The 19,824-nt window shown below is 41.9% G+C and overlaps 1 protein-coding gene across 3 annotated transcripts in view; it reads left to right on the forward strand.

Moving 5' to 3' along the window:
* Positions 1 to 19,593, forward strand: part of vps4a (vacuolar protein sorting 4 homolog A) — a 49,451-nt gene extending 29,858 nt beyond the window's left edge. For 2 of the 3 annotated variants that reach the window (XM_061677236.1, XM_061677237.1), the window contains 4 exons: positions 1,790 to 1,871; positions 2,907 to 3,126; positions 11,055 to 11,195; positions 16,026 to 19,593. In XM_061677236.1, the coding sequence (XP_061533220.1) occupies positions 1,790 to 1,871; positions 2,907 to 3,126; positions 11,055 to 11,195; positions 16,026 to 16,127 (545 nt within the window). In that variant the 3' untranslated portion in view covers positions 16,128 to 19,593. Of the gene's footprint in view, positions 1 to 1,789; positions 1,872 to 2,906; positions 3,127 to 4,124; positions 5,890 to 11,054; positions 11,196 to 16,025 lie in introns of those variants that run through there. The other variant, XM_061677238.1, reaches the window with a different exon arrangement.
* The last annotated feature ends 231 nt before the right edge of the window (positions 19,594 to 19,824 follow it).

Consider the following 19,824-nt stretch of genomic DNA (forward strand, 5'->3'; position numbering starts at 1 on the left):
GACAAAAATGATGGTACCACTAGAAAATATTAACAATAATTTGACCGTAGGGACATGTTCAACCAAGGTGTGTCTAATTAGCATCACAGGTGTCTTCAAACTTGTAATCAGTCTGTCGTCCTATTCAAAGGGTGACAAGTAATCACTGTGCTGTTTGGTGACATGGTGTGTACCACACTATACATGAACCAGAGGAAGCAAAGGAGAGATTTGTATCAGGAGATGGAAAAAAAGAATATATAGACAAGCACTTTAAAGATCATGGCTATAGACCATCTTCAAGCAGCTTGATGTTCCTGTGCCTGCAGTTGTACGTATTATTCAGAAATTTAAGATCCACGGGACTGTAGCCACCCTCTCTGGATGTGGCCGCAGGGGGAACATTTATGACAAATTGAAGAGACGGATTATACTAATGGTAACAAAAGAGCCCAGAACAACCTCCAAAGAAATTAAAGGTGAGCACCATGGTCAAGGTACATCAGTGTCAGATGGCACCATCTGTCGTCGTTTGAGCCAAAGTGAACTTCAATGGAGACGACCAAGGAGAACACCACTGCTGAAAATAAATCATAAAAAAGCGAGACTGGAATTTGCCAGACTGCATGTTGACAAACCGCAAAGCTTTTGGGAGATTGTCCTATGGACAGATGAGCCAAAACTAGAACTTTTTGGCAAGGCATATCAGCTATAACTTCACAGACACCAAAATGAAGCACACCAAGGAAAGAACACTGCCCCTACTGTGAAACATGGAGGAGGCTCTGGTATGTTGGGTTACTTTGCTACATTTGATATAAGTTGTCTTGAATCTGTGCAGGGTACAATAAAATCTCTTAAGACTATCAAGGTATTCTAGATAGAAATGTGCTGCCCAGTGACAGAACGCTTGATCTTAGTTGCAGATCAGCCGTCTTGCAACAGGACAATGACCCAAAACACACAGCTAAAAACACTCAAGAAGGGCTAAGAGAAAGACAGACTATTCTGAAGTGGCACTCTCCTAGCCCTGATCTAAATCCTATTGAGCATCTGTGGAAGGAGCTGTAACTTCCTGTCTGGAGAAAGCACCCTTCAAACCTGAGACAACTGGTGCAGTTTGCTCATGAAGAGTGGGCCAAAATACCTGCTGACATGTGCAGAAGTCTCATTGAAAGTTACAAAAATTGTTTGATTGCAGTGATCAAAAGGTTGTGAAGCAAAATATGAAGGGTGACATCATTTTTGTCCAGGCCTGTTTCATGAGTTTGTTTTTAATTATTCTGATGCACCACAATTCAAAGTCTGATTTGGTTAATTTTATTACATTTTTATTTTAGTTTTGTCAGATTCAAGTTATTTCTGTGACCACTGTGAGTTTTTCTTTCATTAACAGAGGCGTACCAACGATTTTGTCCATGTGGCGTATACAATATGAATAGAGCCAGTCTTGTGTAAATGAGAAACTGTTTATAATGTTGAAATTGCACTCATTTTTAAGAAATTTCAGATTTTTCATATGATTTGCAACATGGTCTACCAATGTGAATATTTCTGAGTGTATTTGTAATTATTTGCACCAAAAATAGAGCATTTTGAAATAGTTATTTATATTTTTTAGGCCATGAATATAGTATATGAATATAATATAGTACTAAAATGAACTAAAATGAGTTTGGCATCCCAGGTTTAAGCTCATGTTAAAGACGATCAGATCACATTTTGTGAACCAATGCCATATTTTTTCTTGCAACTGAATATAATATAAAAGCTTGAAGTGCTGATTGTTTTAATGTATGTGATCTTATAGGTGTGGGAAACAACAACGATGGCATTTTGGTGTTGGGAGCCACCAACATTCCCTGGGTGCTTGATGCTGCCATCCGCCGAAGGTCAGAGCCCACTGCAATACCTTTCTAAACAAAAGTGCTTTCTTTTTCTGTAATTGAGCACATTGTTCTATGGACTTAAAGTGAGTGAGGTGTGTGGTAACGTTTTTTGACATAAAGGAAACAGAGTATTGTCTTTAGAAATAGGTCTCGGGAGTGCTTGCCTACCCATTAAGTGGGAAATTTAACAACCATTTAAATTTGTAGTATTTAACTGTAGTTATCTGGCTATTTCTGAAAATATTTTTGTGAGCAAGCCTTTTTGCAATTCTGACCCACACTTATGAAACAGCGGGGCTAATTGACATAATAACCACCCCCATAATGAGTTTCTGACAGCTGACATGATCAGGCAGGCTAAGTGTTCCAAAATTAAAAGAGCCGCTGATTAAAACGTTTTCATTGTCTTTAAGCTTAGGGTACTCATTTGTTTTCCACACTTGGGCTCTGTTTCTACTAGTAGAAGGAAGCAGTCACCGCGGAGCAAGGTGGAAGAAGAGCCCAAGATCCAGCCACTTGTCATTCTAAACAAAGCTACGCTTGCCATTTGGCCAGCTGTATGTGGGGCTCACTTGCATATCATTTGGATAATAGCATAATCATCATTTTGAAGTAATTTTTAACTTACTGTCATAGTATCAATCAAAACACCAATGTGCTTGCTACAATTTTCTTTTTTTCTTTGTAGCTTGTCATTCATCCAGGTCATGGTAATCTGCACAGGTTGAATTGAGGCAACTGGGCTCTTGTTTGTTCAATTTGTAGTGTTTTCTTGTCTTGTTTTCCAAAAACGTTAAAAAATGACTTGGGCAATTATGCTATTAAGCTAACAATGCGTCTCTTTTCAATTGTCATATATAGTTACTTGCATTTTGAAAGGCTTTATCGCTATTACTTGTTGATATTCTGTTCCCTTTTTGTTTTTTACTGTCATTTTTGCCATCTTGAGCTTTTCTACTAGACAAGGATGAAAAAACTGATTATAGCACTCTCCGGTTAACAGCAATGATTGAGTGGAACTTGTCTGTTGCTGTTCAGATTTGAAAAGCGTATCTACATCCCTCTGCCGGAGGAGCCAGCCCGGGCTCAGATGTTTCGCCTACATCTGGGCAACACGCCTCACAGCCTGAGCGAAGCTGACTTGCGGCAGCTTGCTCACAAAACAAACGGCTATTCTGGTGCTGACATCAGCATCATCGTACGAGATGCACTAATGCAGCCTGTCAGGAAGGTCCAGTCTGCAACACACTTTAAGAAGGTGAGACCAGAAGAAGCGAGTCTTAACAAACACTCACATATATTTGTCCTAAAATAATGTGTAATGATTTTGATTAAAAAGCTCGAGTAAAATTCTTGCATCCTACTACCGGTCTCACGTGCGTACGTATAACTTTCTAATAAAGACGGTAAAAATGCTTCAAGTAGCAGCTAACACGAAGTAATTTATTTCTTCCAGACAGAACACACGGAGTTCTTCCATTTAGGAGTTATTTACTACCTTTGACTAACAGAAGTAATAACTGTGACATGAAAATGGGCTAATATATGGGTAATATCACATAGAGGGCAAGTCAACCCCCCGCCGCCTCCACCCCCCTGTCAACGATTGGGGTTTGGGCAGAAAAACTTTCAGAAGATCCCACCAGTTAACTTGGCCAAATTGCACATTGGCGACCTTTTTTCAGTTTGCACGATTGCTAAATTGCATCTCGTCGCACTTGCCTGCGTGCATGAAGTCACCTTTTTTTCACTCCAATCTCCTTCTGCATGCTATCCGGTTGTGAAGAAGAGAGCGTCGTCTCGATTGTTGTTATGAATCCCATTTGAGTTAAAAGCGACCCGCTGCAATATGATTGGCTGCCTTCTGCAACATAATTGCCTGCTTTTTTCCGATATATTCACTATTATCTACATGTAGCGCTGTCGCATATAGGCTAGTACACCGTGTGTCTGCCCACCACGTACCTCTATTGACCCTAGCCCGCTCGGACCAGTACAGTACAAATTAACAAGCAACCCAAAAATTTGGGTCAAAAAGTGTGTTTTTTTTGTTTCAGACTGAAATATTTTTATCACTGAAACATCCATTAGACAGGATGTTGTGTTGACTGACAGAAGGAAAAACCGGGACAGGCTCACGCTTGACTGCCAAAAGCGGCCAGTTTAAAAGCGACAGAGGGAATGGAATAAGTGTGACTATTTGGACCGTGTTCACTCGACTAATTGTTCATTGTTCATTTTAAATAACATTTAAAGCTGTCATCTGCTTTGGACTGCTGGTGAGCAAGCTAGCGAGCCCGCACAAGCCTTGTAAAGTACCGGTAAGCTTTTCTCCTATCGCCGGAAGTCACGCACAGCTTTTCTTTTTACACACTATATTATCAATATCAGCAGCTATTTGTCACAGGAATAATAATTTTTTTTAAAAGTCAATAACCATGTATCATCGTCATCTCAAAATTAACAGGGTGTGTGATTTCGTGTATGAGTGTGTCGTATACAGTATAGGACACCCCCATCCCTGATTGCCTGCTTAATTTGTCTCTTTTCTGTTTCACTCGTTATAAGACAGAGTCATCTATCTGTCTGTCCGCAGTTTTTAAAGTAACCTTCTCAATCCTGAGCTGGGTGTCAGAGTTCCATGCTGGAAGTCAGAGCTCCGGGCTGGAAGTTAAAAAATAATAATAATAATAAAATAAAAAAGTAAAACAAACAGTAATTGTGATTTTGCAAAATAAAAAAAAAGTTGGTGGTGATACACTTATGCAATAATTTTTCAATTAATTGTGTTAGGAGGCTTCCCTAAGATCTGGCCCCTTTGAATCAAACACATTTTCAAATAAAAGTAAAGCCTTTTTATTTTGTCACCCACTGCTAGTTTCAGACGATTTTCTTGTTCACAGTAAAATAGTTGGCTAATAACACCTCGAATCATAGAGCTAAGATGGAACTTCAAGACGATTTAGACTCTACAGATTGGAGTGTCTTTGAAACTTCATGTGCCAGTTTGGGTGAATATACAGACACTATTGCATCAGCTCCTGTGAAGACGTGCGTGTACCAAGAAAGACATTTAGCATGTTCAATAACAACAAGCTGTGGTTCATTGCCAAACTAACTAACTTCGTCAGGCTAAAGAGGGCAACTATCGGAGTGGGGACAAAGCCCTGTACAATCAGGCCAGAAACCAGCTGACTAAAATAAATCATCGCAGAAAAGATGGAAAACCTGTTTCCTGCTCATCACTCTGCGTCAGTTTGGCGAGGATTACAATCACTGACCAACTCCAAGTGATCATCCCCCCAAGCAGAGAACAATAAAGGACTGGCTGACAACTTGAATACCTTCTATTGCATATTTGAAAAGCACACTTTCACACCCCACACACGCAGCCGCACCACTGACGACCACTGTCACCCCTCTGAATCCCTCTTCTGCGTTTAGCAATTACGAACAGAACGTGAACCATGTCTTATAACAACAAAACATCAACAACACGGCAGGCCCGGACAGTGTGTCCCATCCTGCTTCAAACGCTCCACCATCATCCCAGTCCCCAAGAAGAAACCTGCAATTTCAGGACTGGATGAGTACAGAGCTGTCGCCCTGACATTTGTGGTAATGAAGTCCTGTGCATGCCTCATGCTGGACCACCTCAAGAGCGTCATAGCTCCCCTGCTGGACCCCCTGCTGTTTGTATCAAGCAAACAAGTCTGGGGATGATGCAGACAACATGGGACTGCACTTCATGTTGGAACACCTTGAATGTGCAGGGACCTACGCAAGGATTCTGTTCATGGAACCGTTCAACACCATCATCCCCTAACTCCTCTCCTCAAAGCTTCTCCAACTCAAAGTCTCGCCTGCCATCTGCCAGTAGCTCTGCAGCTTCCTGATTGGTAGGACACAGCAGGTGAGGCTGGGGGACACCACCTCATCCACACGCATCGACAGGAAGTATAGGGACTAGTTAGTTTTGGTAGGGCCAACAGTTTTGGTAGGGCCAACACAACCTGGAGCTGAACACACTCAAGATAATCGTGGACTTAAGGAAACATCCCTCGCCACAGCTGCCACTCTCGCAGTCCAAGTCCCGTGTGTCAATCGTCGAGACCTTCAAGTTCCTGGGAATTAACAGTCTCTCAGGACCTGAAGTGGGAGACCAACATCAACTCCATCCTCGAAAAGGCCCAGCAGAAGATTCTGGCGAACCACGGCCTGCAACAGGAGCTGTTGAGTCAGTTCTGCACAGCAGTCTCTAAATCGATTCTGTGTTCATCCTTCAGTCTGGTTTGGTGGTTCCACAAAGGACATAATCATACTGCAACGGACAGTCAAGGCTGCCGAAAACGTTTTTAGTGCCCACTTACCCACTCTTGATGACTTGCACTCTGCTATGACTAAGATAAGGGCATGCAAAATCCTCTTGGACTCTCCACATCGTGGTCACCACCTATTACAGTTCTTTCCCTCAAGAAGGCGCTATCGAACAACAGCTTCTTCGCGCTTGCCATTAACTTCTTAAACAGTTGACTTACAATTTAATTGTAATATGCTGCATATTTTGCACATCGCTATCAGGACACTTGTACGTTATTTGTCCACTCACTTTTTTATCATGCTGCACTATTTGCATATTGTTGTTGATTACTACTGCCCATTTATGTGATTGAGAACCCTACACCATTTGTACAATCGTCACTCTAACAGATCATTTCACTATTAGTCACTTTAAATTTCTCTAAATTGCTTGAGGATAGCATCATTTGCACAATTGCCATTATATCATTGCTCAATGACTCTCTATACTCATGTTTTTATGTCCTAAATATTACACTTTCCACCGATCTGATCTGTGTTATCGGTATCGGCCGATAATTAGCATTTTATGCTGATCGGCTTTCATATCATAATTCGCCGATCCGATCAATGACGTCATCGATCGGCTCCGCAAAAGACATTTAACTCCGCATCACCGTCGCGTATGAATCCAAAAGCTAGTTTATTTTTAGTCTTGTCACGTGTCTTGTGGCGTTTTTTTTTTTTTTTTTTTCAATCTTGTCGGTGAAAAAACACGTCATTGGTGTGGGACTATTTTGCGGTGTCTCAGACAAACAACACGTAAGTTATTTGCAGTCTGTGCACAACTGAGGTACGTTGTGGGGAACGTCATCTAAATGCTTCAACACAAATTTGATCAGGCACCTGAAGAATGTACACGAGGAGGAGCATGCCGCGTTCAAGCAACGCAGCGTGAAAACAAAAACAAACAAAAAAAGAGGAAAAGCCAAACATGCGCAAACTCTGGACAACACCCGTCCATATAGCCGGGACAGTGAGAACGTTAGAGTAAGCATGTCATAAACAGTATTTATTTATTTTATTTAAGTAATTTAATTGCAACAAAGTTATTTAATGAAAGTTAGTTTTCACCCATTATTTCTGTCATGTTGTAATGTTGATCTGTCAGTGGCCAATCTGTCAGTGGCCAATCCTCGCATGCCCCCAAGAGGTCATTGATGTTTTAACTTTTGTCTAAAATACTAGAGAATAATTTTGAGCTGGGCTGGGCTCAAGTACGCCCTAGACCCTGGTGAGGATAAGCGGTACAGAAAATGGATGGATGGATACAGCACTCAGTATACAGTACACAAGTATATACAATAAATGAACAAGTCATAAAGTACACAAGTATATACAATAAATGAACAAGTCATAAAGTACACAAGTATATACAATAAATGAACAAGTCATGTAAATTATTCATTACTTGTGCCCTCACTGTAGTAGTCTCGCCTGCTGCACTATTTGCGTATCTGTGGTTGACCAATACTGGCCACTCATGCCAGAGTAGCATCTGCTCCAGTTTCACACAGATTGAGGAGTATCTGCAACATTTGCACAATCAACATTGTCCCAGATTATCGCACTACTCGCTTGAAGTCTCGGCGCCCTTTCCACAATGGTCATTGCACCGGACTATTGCAATATTAGTCTTTCGAACTGCTCTAAGTGCTAGAGGACTTTGTACCTTTTTGCACAATTGTCAAAAAAATAAAGTAAATGTACCGGCATTACCAGATAACTAGCAACCCTTTATTGCTCAGTGACTGTTTTTTTTCTCAATGTCTTTCTGTCTCAAAGTGTTCTCTGTCAATTGACTGTCTGTTGTCGTACTAGAGCGGCTCCAACTACTGGAGACAAATTCCTTGTGTGTTTTTTGGACATACTTGGCAAATAAAGATTATTCTGATTCTGAAATGGAGCCATTGCTCCATCTTATCGTTTTTTTAAACTTGATCGGTGATCGGCCCTAAAAATCCTGATCGTGTAAAGCCTACTAAATATATGTTTTCTCATAGTGGCTCTTGTCATACGAGAGTGTTTCCAACTACCCGAGACAAATTCCTTGCATGTCTTGTAACATACTTGGCAAATAAAGCTGATTCTGATCACTGTCCAAGTTAACCTCATATGAACTATTGTATGCCATGGTCTTGCTGTACCACCTCACAAAACGGTGTGACCAAATCATCTGCGTTGGTCACACCATTGCTACAATTTAAAAGGTTACTGTAGAGCCCTGACATAACAGCATTCTTAACTATTTACCATAACGCATTAACAACTATTTACCGTAAAGCTCGGCATGCTGGGAATACCTCCGACATTGCGCGGTGACTTCATTTTTTACGCACTTGAAAACATGGCAGCTTGCTATCTGAGCAGGTTTGCGTCGGCGATGTTTTTAACTATTTGTAACTTGCTTTTATCAAGTTGTTGCTTTAATAAATGTTTAAAAATAACTTCTGTGCTCAATACTCCAAGTGATCATCCCCCCAAGCAGAGAACAATAAAGGACTGAACTCCATCTTTGTAAATTACATGTTTACATCGATAAAAACAAGTTACCATTAAGTACTTAAAAACATCACCGCAATCCAGCTCTTATAGCAAGCCGCCATATTTTTAAGTGCACACACGATGCACCGTGCCGAGCGTCGTTGTAAATAGTTGTCTCCCTGGTGAGGTGTTACGGGCACATCCCACCGAGGTCCTGGGACGACACAGGACATGGTGGTAAGACTACATCTCTTGGCTGACCTGGGAACACCTCTGGATCCCCCCGGAAGAGCTGGATGAAGTGGCTCCGGATAGGGAAATCTGGACTTCCTTTCATTAAGCTGCTGGATGCCGGGACCCGACCCGGTATAAGCGGAAGAAATTTGATGGATGGATTGATGGATTGCTTCATTAATTCACATACTCAGAGTGATTACAAAACTAAACGTTAAAATGCAAACACAAAGTCATTAAAAAGGTGTAATACAGTCAGGGCCATAAATATTAGGACATTCACAGATCTCTATTGACAGATCTCTTCTTTTTGGCTCTAATCACCACCACAATGAATTTAAAATGGAACAAGTTGTGCTTTAACTGCAGACTTTCAACTTGAATTTGACTATGTTCAAACTACACATCAATTCAGAATTTTTTTGTTTGTCCCTCGTGGTGCCATTGTGGACTGTTTACAGCGGTTTGGCTGTGACACTTATTGAAGAATGCCTGTGCTTGATGGTTGCGCCCATTCGCAGCATGATTGCAGCAGCACCCTTTCTGATGAAGGGAATGTCGGCGCTGTTTGACTGTCGGCACTTGACAGGTGCTTGTTGTTTTTGCACCTTGATGGGCAGCATTTTTGCAACAGCCCTGTTTTGTTCAGTGGAAATGTCAACACTGTTGGACTGCCTGCAATGGTGGCCTTCGACTGGATGGATGGCTGGGGGAGCTGAGCAAGGAGCGTCATCAAACGTGGAGCATGGAGGATATATGTAGATGAGGGAGAGCCGGCGTTTGAACCTCAATTTAAAGGGCCCCAATTTATCAGAAGTAACGCAATGTCTATACCAGGGGGGTCAAACTCATTTTTCTCTTGGGCCGCATTGTAGTTATGATTTCCGTCAGAGGGCCGTTAGAAATTGAATTGGCCGTTGAAATGTTTAATCACCAAATCATATTACCATTACACAACAAATTGAGGGATAGGTAGTTTTGAAATCAGGAGACAAGGATAATAGTTTGTTCAACTATTGTTTAAGTTACTGTAGAAGAAGGGTTTGGTAACAGAAAAATGCATTATCTCAACATTGTTTATTATTATGACAATTTGGAATTTGGGTACAGATTTTAGCAAAGATCACGGAAGTTGACGTGCATGATTTGCTTTCGCGGGCCACAGAAAATGATGTGGCCGGCTGCATTTTTAGTTTGACACTCATGGTCTAGACAGTACAATTGTCCAAAAATATTTTCCAGTTGTTACTTAAACCGCCGTTGACAAAGTCTGTTAGTTCCAGAGTTTGCCTGTTGTTTACTGTCGCCGTGGTGCAATATAGGCAGAGACTGGGACACATGGATTTTTTATAGCCAATGGCTATAAAAATGCCATTAATGGCATGGATTGACACGCGACAGCCATGTTGAGTGTGGCGACATTTCCAGACAATGCCTTGAAAGTGGCGGCCATGATGGCAGGAGTTTATCTATTGGATACAGCATAGATAGCATTTACGTCAAGTCAGAGTATGCGGAGAGAGAGAGCGCAGCGGCGGCACAATGACAAATTTTGAAGAGTACAGTACGTGGCTCATGAAAGCAACACGCTACAACGACAACTTATTGTCACCATGACCAACCACACCAGCATGGTAATTTTGCATGGAATTTAAAACTTTTCAAACATTTTCAAGCTTTTTTTTTTATAGATTTATTTACAATAACTTTGTACTGTACTGGGCATTTTAGGCCATGAAAAAAAAGTACAAAATAATTTTGTACTAGACATATGCCTAGTACAAAATAATTTTGTACTAGACATATGCCTGCAAAGAAAAAAATTAAAAAGTGCTTCAATATAACGGACAATCTGTTGCAACAGTGGACCGTTAAACCGAGTTTCCACTGCAGTTCCAAATGGGTTAGCACGATGCAAAACGAACAATAACGGATAAAAAAAAATGGGTGGAAAAGTACGAATACAGGATAAAGTGAGAGGAGCTCTTATAACAGGCTGCTGACTCACAGGGGGCTTATTTCTTTAAATATTATACATATACCAAACACTTATACATCTGTATTTATGTATCATAACTACATCCACTCATCCTGTTCCCAATCTTGCAGATTCGCGGCCCGTCCCGCAGCAACAACCAGGTCATGGTGGACGACCTATTGACGCCTTGTTCCCCTGGTGACCCTGCTGCCCTAGAGATGACCTGGATGGATGTGCCAAGTGATAAGCTACTAGAGCCAATAGTCTGCATGGTGAGCTTTGCACACATTTCAGGAATCAGTACAGGAGTCACCTTATTGGCTTGAATTTACACTGCATTCCACTTATCGTGCAAATGATATATTTTTCAGATTTTCCTAAATAGTTGATACAAACGACATTCTGCGTAATTTTCAAGTCATCCACAGTCAGAATATACCATAATTTCCGGGCTACAGGCGGCAACTTTTTTCACACGTTTTGACCCCTGTGTCTAATATAGACATGCAACTTATTTATGGATTTTTTTTTTTCTTGGGTTCACAAACTTTTTGCCGCCAATAAATTTAGCCTTATCACATCAGACCAATGAAATTGCAATGTACATTATCACGGGGCATGTTTACCACTGTGTTCCATCACCTTTCCTTTTAACAATATTCATAAGCGTTTGGGAACTGAGGGCACTAAATGTTGAAGTTTTGTTCGTGGAATTCGTTCCCATTCTTCCTTGATGTAAAAACTGCAGTAGCTCAACAGTCCAGGGTCTCCATTGTCGTATTTTTCACTTCATAAATGTGCCATACATTTTCAATGGGAGACAGGTCTGGACTGCTGCACTAATACTCTCGTTTACTACGAAGTCACATTGTTGTAACACGTGCAGAATGTGGCTTGGCATTGTCTTGCTGAAATAAGCACACACATTCACAACAAAGTTTCTAGAGGGGAGAGAGAAACAAAGACAAAAGACAAAGCACTAATTATAAACAGGATGAGAGAAGTAAGTGTGTGTTTTGGATCGTCATCCTGCTGCAGAACCCAAGTTTGCTTTAGGTGACAAACTGATGGCTGAACATTCTCCTTCAGGATTTTCTCTTAAAGAGCAGAATTCATGTGTGCATCAGTCACAGCAAGTTGTTCAGGTTCTGAAGGAGCTAGGCACCCCAAGACCATCACCCTACCACCACCATGTTTAACTGTTGGTATGATGTTCTTTTTCTGAAAAGCTGTACTACATTTACGCCTGAAACGAGACACACACTTTCCAAAAAGCTAAACTTTCATCTCGTCAGTCAATATAATATTCTCTCAAAAGTCTTAGGAATCTTTAAAAACAATCCCCAACCCAAAAAAAAGTAAGATGAGCCTTTATTTTCTTTTTGGTCAGCAGTGGTTCTTGCCTTGGAACGCTGCCATGGATGCCATTTTTGCCCAGTCTCTTCCATTTTGTTGTGTCATGAACACTGACGTAAACTGAGGTAAGGGAGGACTGCAGTTCTTTAGAAGTTGTCCTAAGTTCCTTTGTGGCCTCTTGGATGAGTCATTGCTGTTCTTTTGGGGTAATCTTTGTAGGCCGGCCAGTCCTGGGAAGGTTCATCACCACTGTTCCATGTTTTCTCCATGTGAGGATAATGGCTTTCCCTATGGTTCGCTGGAACCATAAAGCTTTCAAAATGGCTTTTTTCACCCTTTCCAGACTAATAGATGCCAATAAATTTATTTCTCGGCTGTTCTGGAATTTCTTTGGCTCAGGTCATTTTCTTGCATCTTTTTTTAGATCTTTTGTCCGACTTGATTTTGTTGGGACAGATTCTGTTTAAGTGATTTCTTGATAGAACAGGTCTGGAGGTAATCAGGCTTTGGTGTGGTCAGTGAAAATTAATCAAAATTAGTGATTAACCACAATGAATTCATGATTTAACAAGGGGTGTAATTACTTTTTCACACAGGGCCAGGTAACAAATAGTTTTGTTTTTTTTCCTGAACAAATGAAATCACCGTTTAAAAACAGCATTTTAAGTTCAATTAGATTATAGTTGTCTGATAGTTACGATTACGGTAGAGTGACCAGACGGAAGCCACTTCTCACTAAAAAGCACATGGCAGCCCTCTTGGAGTTTTCCAAAAGGCACCTTAAGGATTCTCATACCTGCTGAAAGAAAATTCTCTGGTCTGAAGAAACCAAAATGTAACTTTTTGGCCTGAATTGCAAGCGTTATATCTGGAGAAGAGGAGGAACTGCTAATCACCTGGCTAACAGCATCCCTAGTTTGACGCATGGTGGTAGCAGCATCATTCTGTGGGCTGTTTTTCTGCTGCAGGAGCAGGGCGACTAATCCGCATAGAGGGTAAGATGCCAGCTGCTAAATATAGCGAAATCCTACAAGAGAACTTGCTCCAGAGTGCTCTGGAACTCAGACTAGGGTGTTGATTCACCTTCCAACACGACAGTGACACGAAGCACACAGCCAAGATAACAAAGGAGTGGCTTCAGGAGCAGCCTGTGAATGTCCTTGAGTGGCTCAGCCAGAGCCCGGACTTGAATCCAATCGAACATCTCTGGAAGACCTAAAAATGTCTGTCCACCGACGCTGCCCATCCAACCTGACTGACCTTGAGAGGATCTGCAGAGAAGAATGGGAGAAAATGCCCCAAAACAGTTGTGCCAAGCTCGTAGAGACATACCCAAAAAGATTTCAGGCTGTGATTGCTGCCAAAGGTGCTTCAACAAAATGTTAAGCCAAGGGTGTGAATACTTATGTACTATGTTTAAATGTTGTCAATACAGTTGTACAACTGTCTGAAAATATGTTTTTACTTTGTCATTATGGGATATTTTATATAGATTTTTTTTTTTTTTGAACAAAATGATGCTCAAATCAGCTTTAGAATGTCAAACAGCAAAATGTGGAAAAGGTGAAGGGGTGTGAATAATTTCTGGTGGCACTGTACATACATACAGCGTATGTGTGTGTCATAAGAGCATTTTTAAAACTATACAATGGCGCGAGGCATGCTGGAAAATCCTCTGTTAGCAAACCGCCATGTTTTAACGATGACATCACCGTCAAAATATGGCAGCTTGCTGTCAGAGGATGACAGCATGCATATCGTCGTTGGAAATAGTTTTTCAGAATCAGAATCAGAATCATCTTTATTTGCCAAGTATGTCCAAAACACACAAGGAATTTGTCTCCGGTAGTTGGAGCCGCTCTAGTACAACAAACAGTCAATTTACAGAACACTTTGGGGACATAAAGACATTGACAAAAAACAATTGTGCAAAAAGATGCAGAGTCCTCTAGCACTTAGAGCAGTTCGACCGACTTTTAAAATGCTGTTTTATGTTCGTCAGTCCCTTAATCTGCTAAATAGTTGTAATTATGAGAATGTTGAACCTTATGTAGGTTTATCCCCCCTGTGACTTGTCGTTGTGTCTTGGCTTTTTTTTTTTTTTCGGCTTATGTGTCAATGTGCATGTGGGAGGTGGAGAGTAACTCTTAAAACTCTAGGGTGCATCACAGCCAAAATATCCACCCATCCATTTTCTGAGCCGCTTCTCCTCACTAGGGTCGCGGGCGTGCTGGAGCCTATCCCAGCTATCATCGGGCAGGAGGCGGGGTACACCCTGAACTGGTTGCCAGCCAATCGCAGGGCACATAGAAACAAACAACATTCACACTCACAGTCACACCTACGGGCAATTTAGAGTCCCCAATTAATGCATGTTTTGGGGATGTGGGAGGAAACCGGAGTGCCCGAAGAAAACCCACGCAGGCACCAGGACAACATGCAAACTCCACACAGGCGGGGCCGGGGATTAAACCCCGCTCCTCAGAACTGTGAGGCTGACGCTCTAACCAGTCGGCCACCGTGCCGCCAGCCAGAATATTAAACTATAAATATTATTTAGCACTTTTCATTGTTTAATCTAAATAATTAAATTCAAAATTATAGTCACATATTAAAACTGTATTTTCCATCATATATATATATGGTTTTATACCTTATTTCATGGTGAAATAATTGCTAACCTTTACTATACGTATTATACGCACTTTTGAAGATATCTTTGGGGGGAAATACTGCACATTATATACGAAATTATGGTGTGTGTGGGCGGGGGGGGGGGGGGGTGTACGTGTTCCAATTCCAATGAAGTTGGGACGAAGCAATGTCTTTTTCATGGACGCCCCTACTTATTTCAGCAAGACAATGCCAAACTACATTCTGCACGTGTTACAACAGCGTGGCTTCGTAGTAAAAGAGGGCGGGTACTAGACTGGCCTGCCTGCAGTCCAGACCTGTCTCACATTGAAAATGTGTGGCGCATTATGAAGCGTAAAATACGACAATGGAGACGCCAGACTGTTGAACAGTTGAAGCTGTACATCAAGCAAGAATTCCACCTACAAAGCTTCAACAATTAGTGTCTTCAGTTCCCAAACCTTTATTGAATGTTGTTAAAAGAAAAGGTGATGTAACAGTGGTAAACATGACCCTGTCCCGGCTTTTTTGGAACGTGTTGCAGCCATAAAATTCCAAGTTAATGATTATTTGCTAAAAACAATAACGTTTATCAGTTTGAACATTAAATATCTTGTCTTTGTAGTGTATTCAATTAAATATAGGTTGAACATTATTTGCAAATCATTGAATTCTGTTTTTATTTATGTTTAACACATCTCAACTTCATTGGAATTGTGTATATATATATATATATATATATATATATATATATATATATATATATATTCCCCCCCCCCCCCCAAGTATCTCTCCGTCTCCTGAAGTACAGACTGTGAGTACTTTTGCTACCTCTTATGTAAACCAAGAGTCAAACATTTTTTGACTTGCACTGTAAATACCAAAAATAATTGTATCTCCTCAATTTTTATTTATTTATTTGTAGGTTAAAGGGGAAAAGGATTGCTTAACCTTTTCATGGGTTTCCAAATGGGATACATTGCGGTTGTCAATGACTAACACTACATTTTTATAGTTTGCACTGGTGTAGAACTGCCACACATCACACTGGTTTATGATCATTTTGTGAATAGGAAGAACATGTGATGTTTTTCTTTTCTTTCCACTTGCAGTCAGACATGCTGCGGTCCCTCTCCACCACTCGTCCAACAGTCAACAGTGAAGATCTGCTCAAGGTCCAGAAGTTCACAGAGGACTTCGGGATGGAGGGCTGAGTGAAAGACCCCCCCCCCCCCCCTCCCCTTCCCCCTCCCCCCAGTGTTTTTAATCCTTTGAGAGTACTGACCAAATGCTGCAACAGAAAACTTGGTGGGATGCCCTATTTTAAATGATGCGGCATTTAAAAAGCTGCCGCTGCTAACAACGCACTGTGAGGTGACGAGGTATCTAACAGAAGAATTGTACATTTTGTTGCTATTTTGGTTCACTTTGCATTGAAGGAGAATGACAAAGATTCAAAACGTGTTTTATTTAATGTCTGTCTTAGTGTACATGTCATGTTATTTTTTAGTTATTTGATGAAGCGTGACATATATCAACGCTTGCCTCTACTGTCTCTATGTGCATCAGGTGTTTTACTGTTACTGGTTGGTACATTAAATACTAATTGATACTAAAAAGCCTATGCAGCAAAGTCTGCCTCTGATGATAAAATGTACACAAGTGGACAAAAATTGTTGGAACCCCTCTGTTAATGAAAGAAAAACCCACAGTGGTCACAGAAATTGAATATGACAAAGGTCATAAATAAAATGTTATGAAAATTAACCAATGCAAATCAGAAGCCACTTTTTGAATTGTGGTTCAACAGAAATACTAAAAAAAAAAAAGTGAAACATCCGTTTTCTTCCGCTTTTCTGAGGTCGGGTTGCGGGGGCAGTAGCTTTAGCAGGGAAGCCCAGACTTCCCTCTCCCCAACTACTTAGTCCAGCTTTTCCGGGGGGACCCCGAGGTGTTCCCAGGCCAGCTGGAAAACATAGTCTGTCCAGCATGTCCTGTGTCGTCTCCTCCCGGTGGGACATGCCCAGAACACCTCACCAAGGAGGCGTCCAGGAGGCATCCTAATCACATGCCAGAGCCACCTCATGGCTCCTCTCAATGCAAAGGAGCAGCGGCTCGATTCTGAGCCTCTCCCAGATGACCGAGATAGGAGAGCTGGAAACTCATTTCGGCTGCTTGTATCCGGGACCTTGTTCTTTTCGTCATGACCCACAACTCGTGACCATAGGTGAGGGTAGGAATTTAGATCGACCAGTAAATTGAGAGCTTTGCCTTTCGGCTTAGCTCCTTCTCCACCACAACAGACCGATACAAAGTCTGCATCACTGCAGACGCTGCACCAATCCATCTGTCGATCTCCCGTTCCATTCTTCCCTAACTCGTGAATAAGACTCCAAGATACTTGAACTCCACTTGAGGCACGATCTCATTCCCGACCTTTTCCGACTGAGGACTACGGTCTCTTATCATCCCAACTGCTTCACACTCTCCTACGAACCACTCCAGTGAGAGTAGGAGATCCAGGCTTGATGAAGCCAACAGAATCACAGAAAGCAGCGATGCAATGCCTGTGGTCACCAAACCGGACCCTACACCTCGGCTGCACCTAGAAATTCTGTCCATAAATGTTATGATCAGAATCGGTGACAAAGGGCAGCCTTGGTGGAGCTCAACCCTCACCGGAAACGAATCCGACCTACTGCCGGTAATGCGGACCAAACTCTGACACTGGTCGTATAGGGGCCCAACAGCCCGTATCAGGGGGTTCTGTACCCCATAATCCCGAAGTACCCCTGACAGGACTCCCCGAGGGACATGGTCGAATGCCTTCACCAAGTCCACAAAACACGTAGACTGGTTGGGCGAACTCCCATGTACCCTTGAGGACCCTGCCAAGGGCAGTAGAGCTGGTCCACTGTTCCACGGCCAGGACGAAAACCACATTCCTCCTGAATCTGACATTCAACTTCCCAATGGACCCTCCTCTCCAGCACCCCTGATTAGACCTTACCAGGGAGGCTGAGGAGTGTGATCCCACTGTAGTTGGAACACACATAGGGGGACCACCACCCCAGTCTGCTAATCCATAGGCACTGTCACCGATGTCCATGCGATGTTGCAGAGGCTTGTCAACAAGGCCCGACAACATCCAGAGCCTTTAGGAAGCTTTTTTACCACCTCAGTGACCTCAACCCCGGAGATAGGAAAGCCCGCCTCAGAGATCCCAGACTCTGCTTCCTCATGGGAAGGGATGTCAGTAGAATTGAGGAGGGCTTCGAAGTATTCTCCCCACTGACTCATAAAGACCCAAGTCCCATCCCCGTGTCCTGGTGCCAAGGGCACATATGGACACCCTTATGCTTGAATGTGGTGTTCGTTATGGATAATCTGTGATGAGCACAGAAGTACAATAGCAGAACACCGCTCGGGTTCTGAATCACACCCTTCCAGGTCTCACTGTTATTGCCCACGTGAGCATTAAAGTCCCCCAGTAAAATGATGGACCCCCTCCAAGGACGCTAAAAAGGGTGGATACTCTGAACTGGTGTTTGGTGTACAGGCACAAGCAACAGTCCGGGCGCGTCCTTCCACCCGAAGGCAAAGGGAGGCTACCCTCTCGTCCACCAGGGTGAACCCCAATGTACAGGCGAAAAACCGGGGGGGCAATAAGTATACCCACTCCTGCTCTGCACCATGGGCAACTCCAGAGTGGAAGAGTCCAACCCATCTCAAGAGGACTGGTACCAGAGTCCAAGCTGTGTGTGGAGGTGAACCCTCCTATGTCTAGTTGGAACTTTTCGACCTCACACACCAGCTCAGGCTCCTTCCCTGACGTTCCACGTCCCTAGAGCCAGCTTCTGTAGCCGGGGGTCAGATCACCAAGGACCGTTTTTTCGTTTTTAAAAATAATTCTGTTGAACCACAATTCAAAAGGAATTTGTTTTTCATTGGTTTGTTTTCATTAAATATCAGGTTCAAGTTATTTCTGTGACCACTGTGGGTTTTTCTTTCATTAACAGAGGGGTACCAACAATTTTGCCCACGTGTAAAAGCTGCATTCAAAAACATTACATTGCACATTTCATGTCATATGCTATTCAATCAGCTTTGCTAAAAGGATGTAAATTATACTTCTTCTTCTCATGGTCAACAGACAATGTCCATTTGTTGATGATTTAGCACTGACGTTTATGTCAAAGGAGATGGCGCAAGCACATACAGTATTTGTAGCAGTTCCTGCTGATGATTTGGATGCATACACTTCCTACAGCATAACAGTATTTAAGCTCACTCAATTATTACTGCAGAATAGTTATTTAGTTGATGAGTCATGGTGGATGCCCAAGTCCCTCCTCTCTTGGGGAAGGCTTAGAATCACATAAGCGCTGGACTATTTTTTAACTATTTCAACTTTATGTATCCCTTTGTTAGCTATCATAAATTGACTGAAGATTGAGCCCTCATGGTAACACGAATTTGGATATCCCTAACAAGCTGTAAGTGATGGACTATGTATGCTCTGAGAATATCAGTGAAGTGTGATCATTAATTGTCCCCGTAGGGCCCTATTAGGCAAATGGTTGTGAACATTACTATTAATTTAAGTTGCATCAATAAAAACTAACATTTCAGTTGTTTGGACACTTTTTAACATGTATCATCAAGAATAAAGTCATGAGTATCAGCTATATTTGGTGTTTCTGCCATTTATACTTTATATTGAGGGCAATTAAGCGGGGGTTAATGGGATGGAAAACTTGCAGTAAATATATTGTACCTAATATTCCAGAAATTGAGATTAATAATTTTTGAAATACCGAATGTGACTTTTTCTAAACGAATTAGAGAAAATTAGCTGGGAATTTTGGGTAATTTATTCTCGAGATACAGGGCCTTGAAAAAGTATTCTTA

The sequence above is a fragment of the Phycodurus eques genome, chromosome 5 (assembly GCF_024500275.1).
Source record: "Phycodurus eques isolate BA_2022a chromosome 5, UOR_Pequ_1.1, whole genome shotgun sequence".
NCBI lineage: Eukaryota > Metazoa > Chordata > Actinopteri > Syngnathiformes > Syngnathidae > Phycodurus > Phycodurus eques.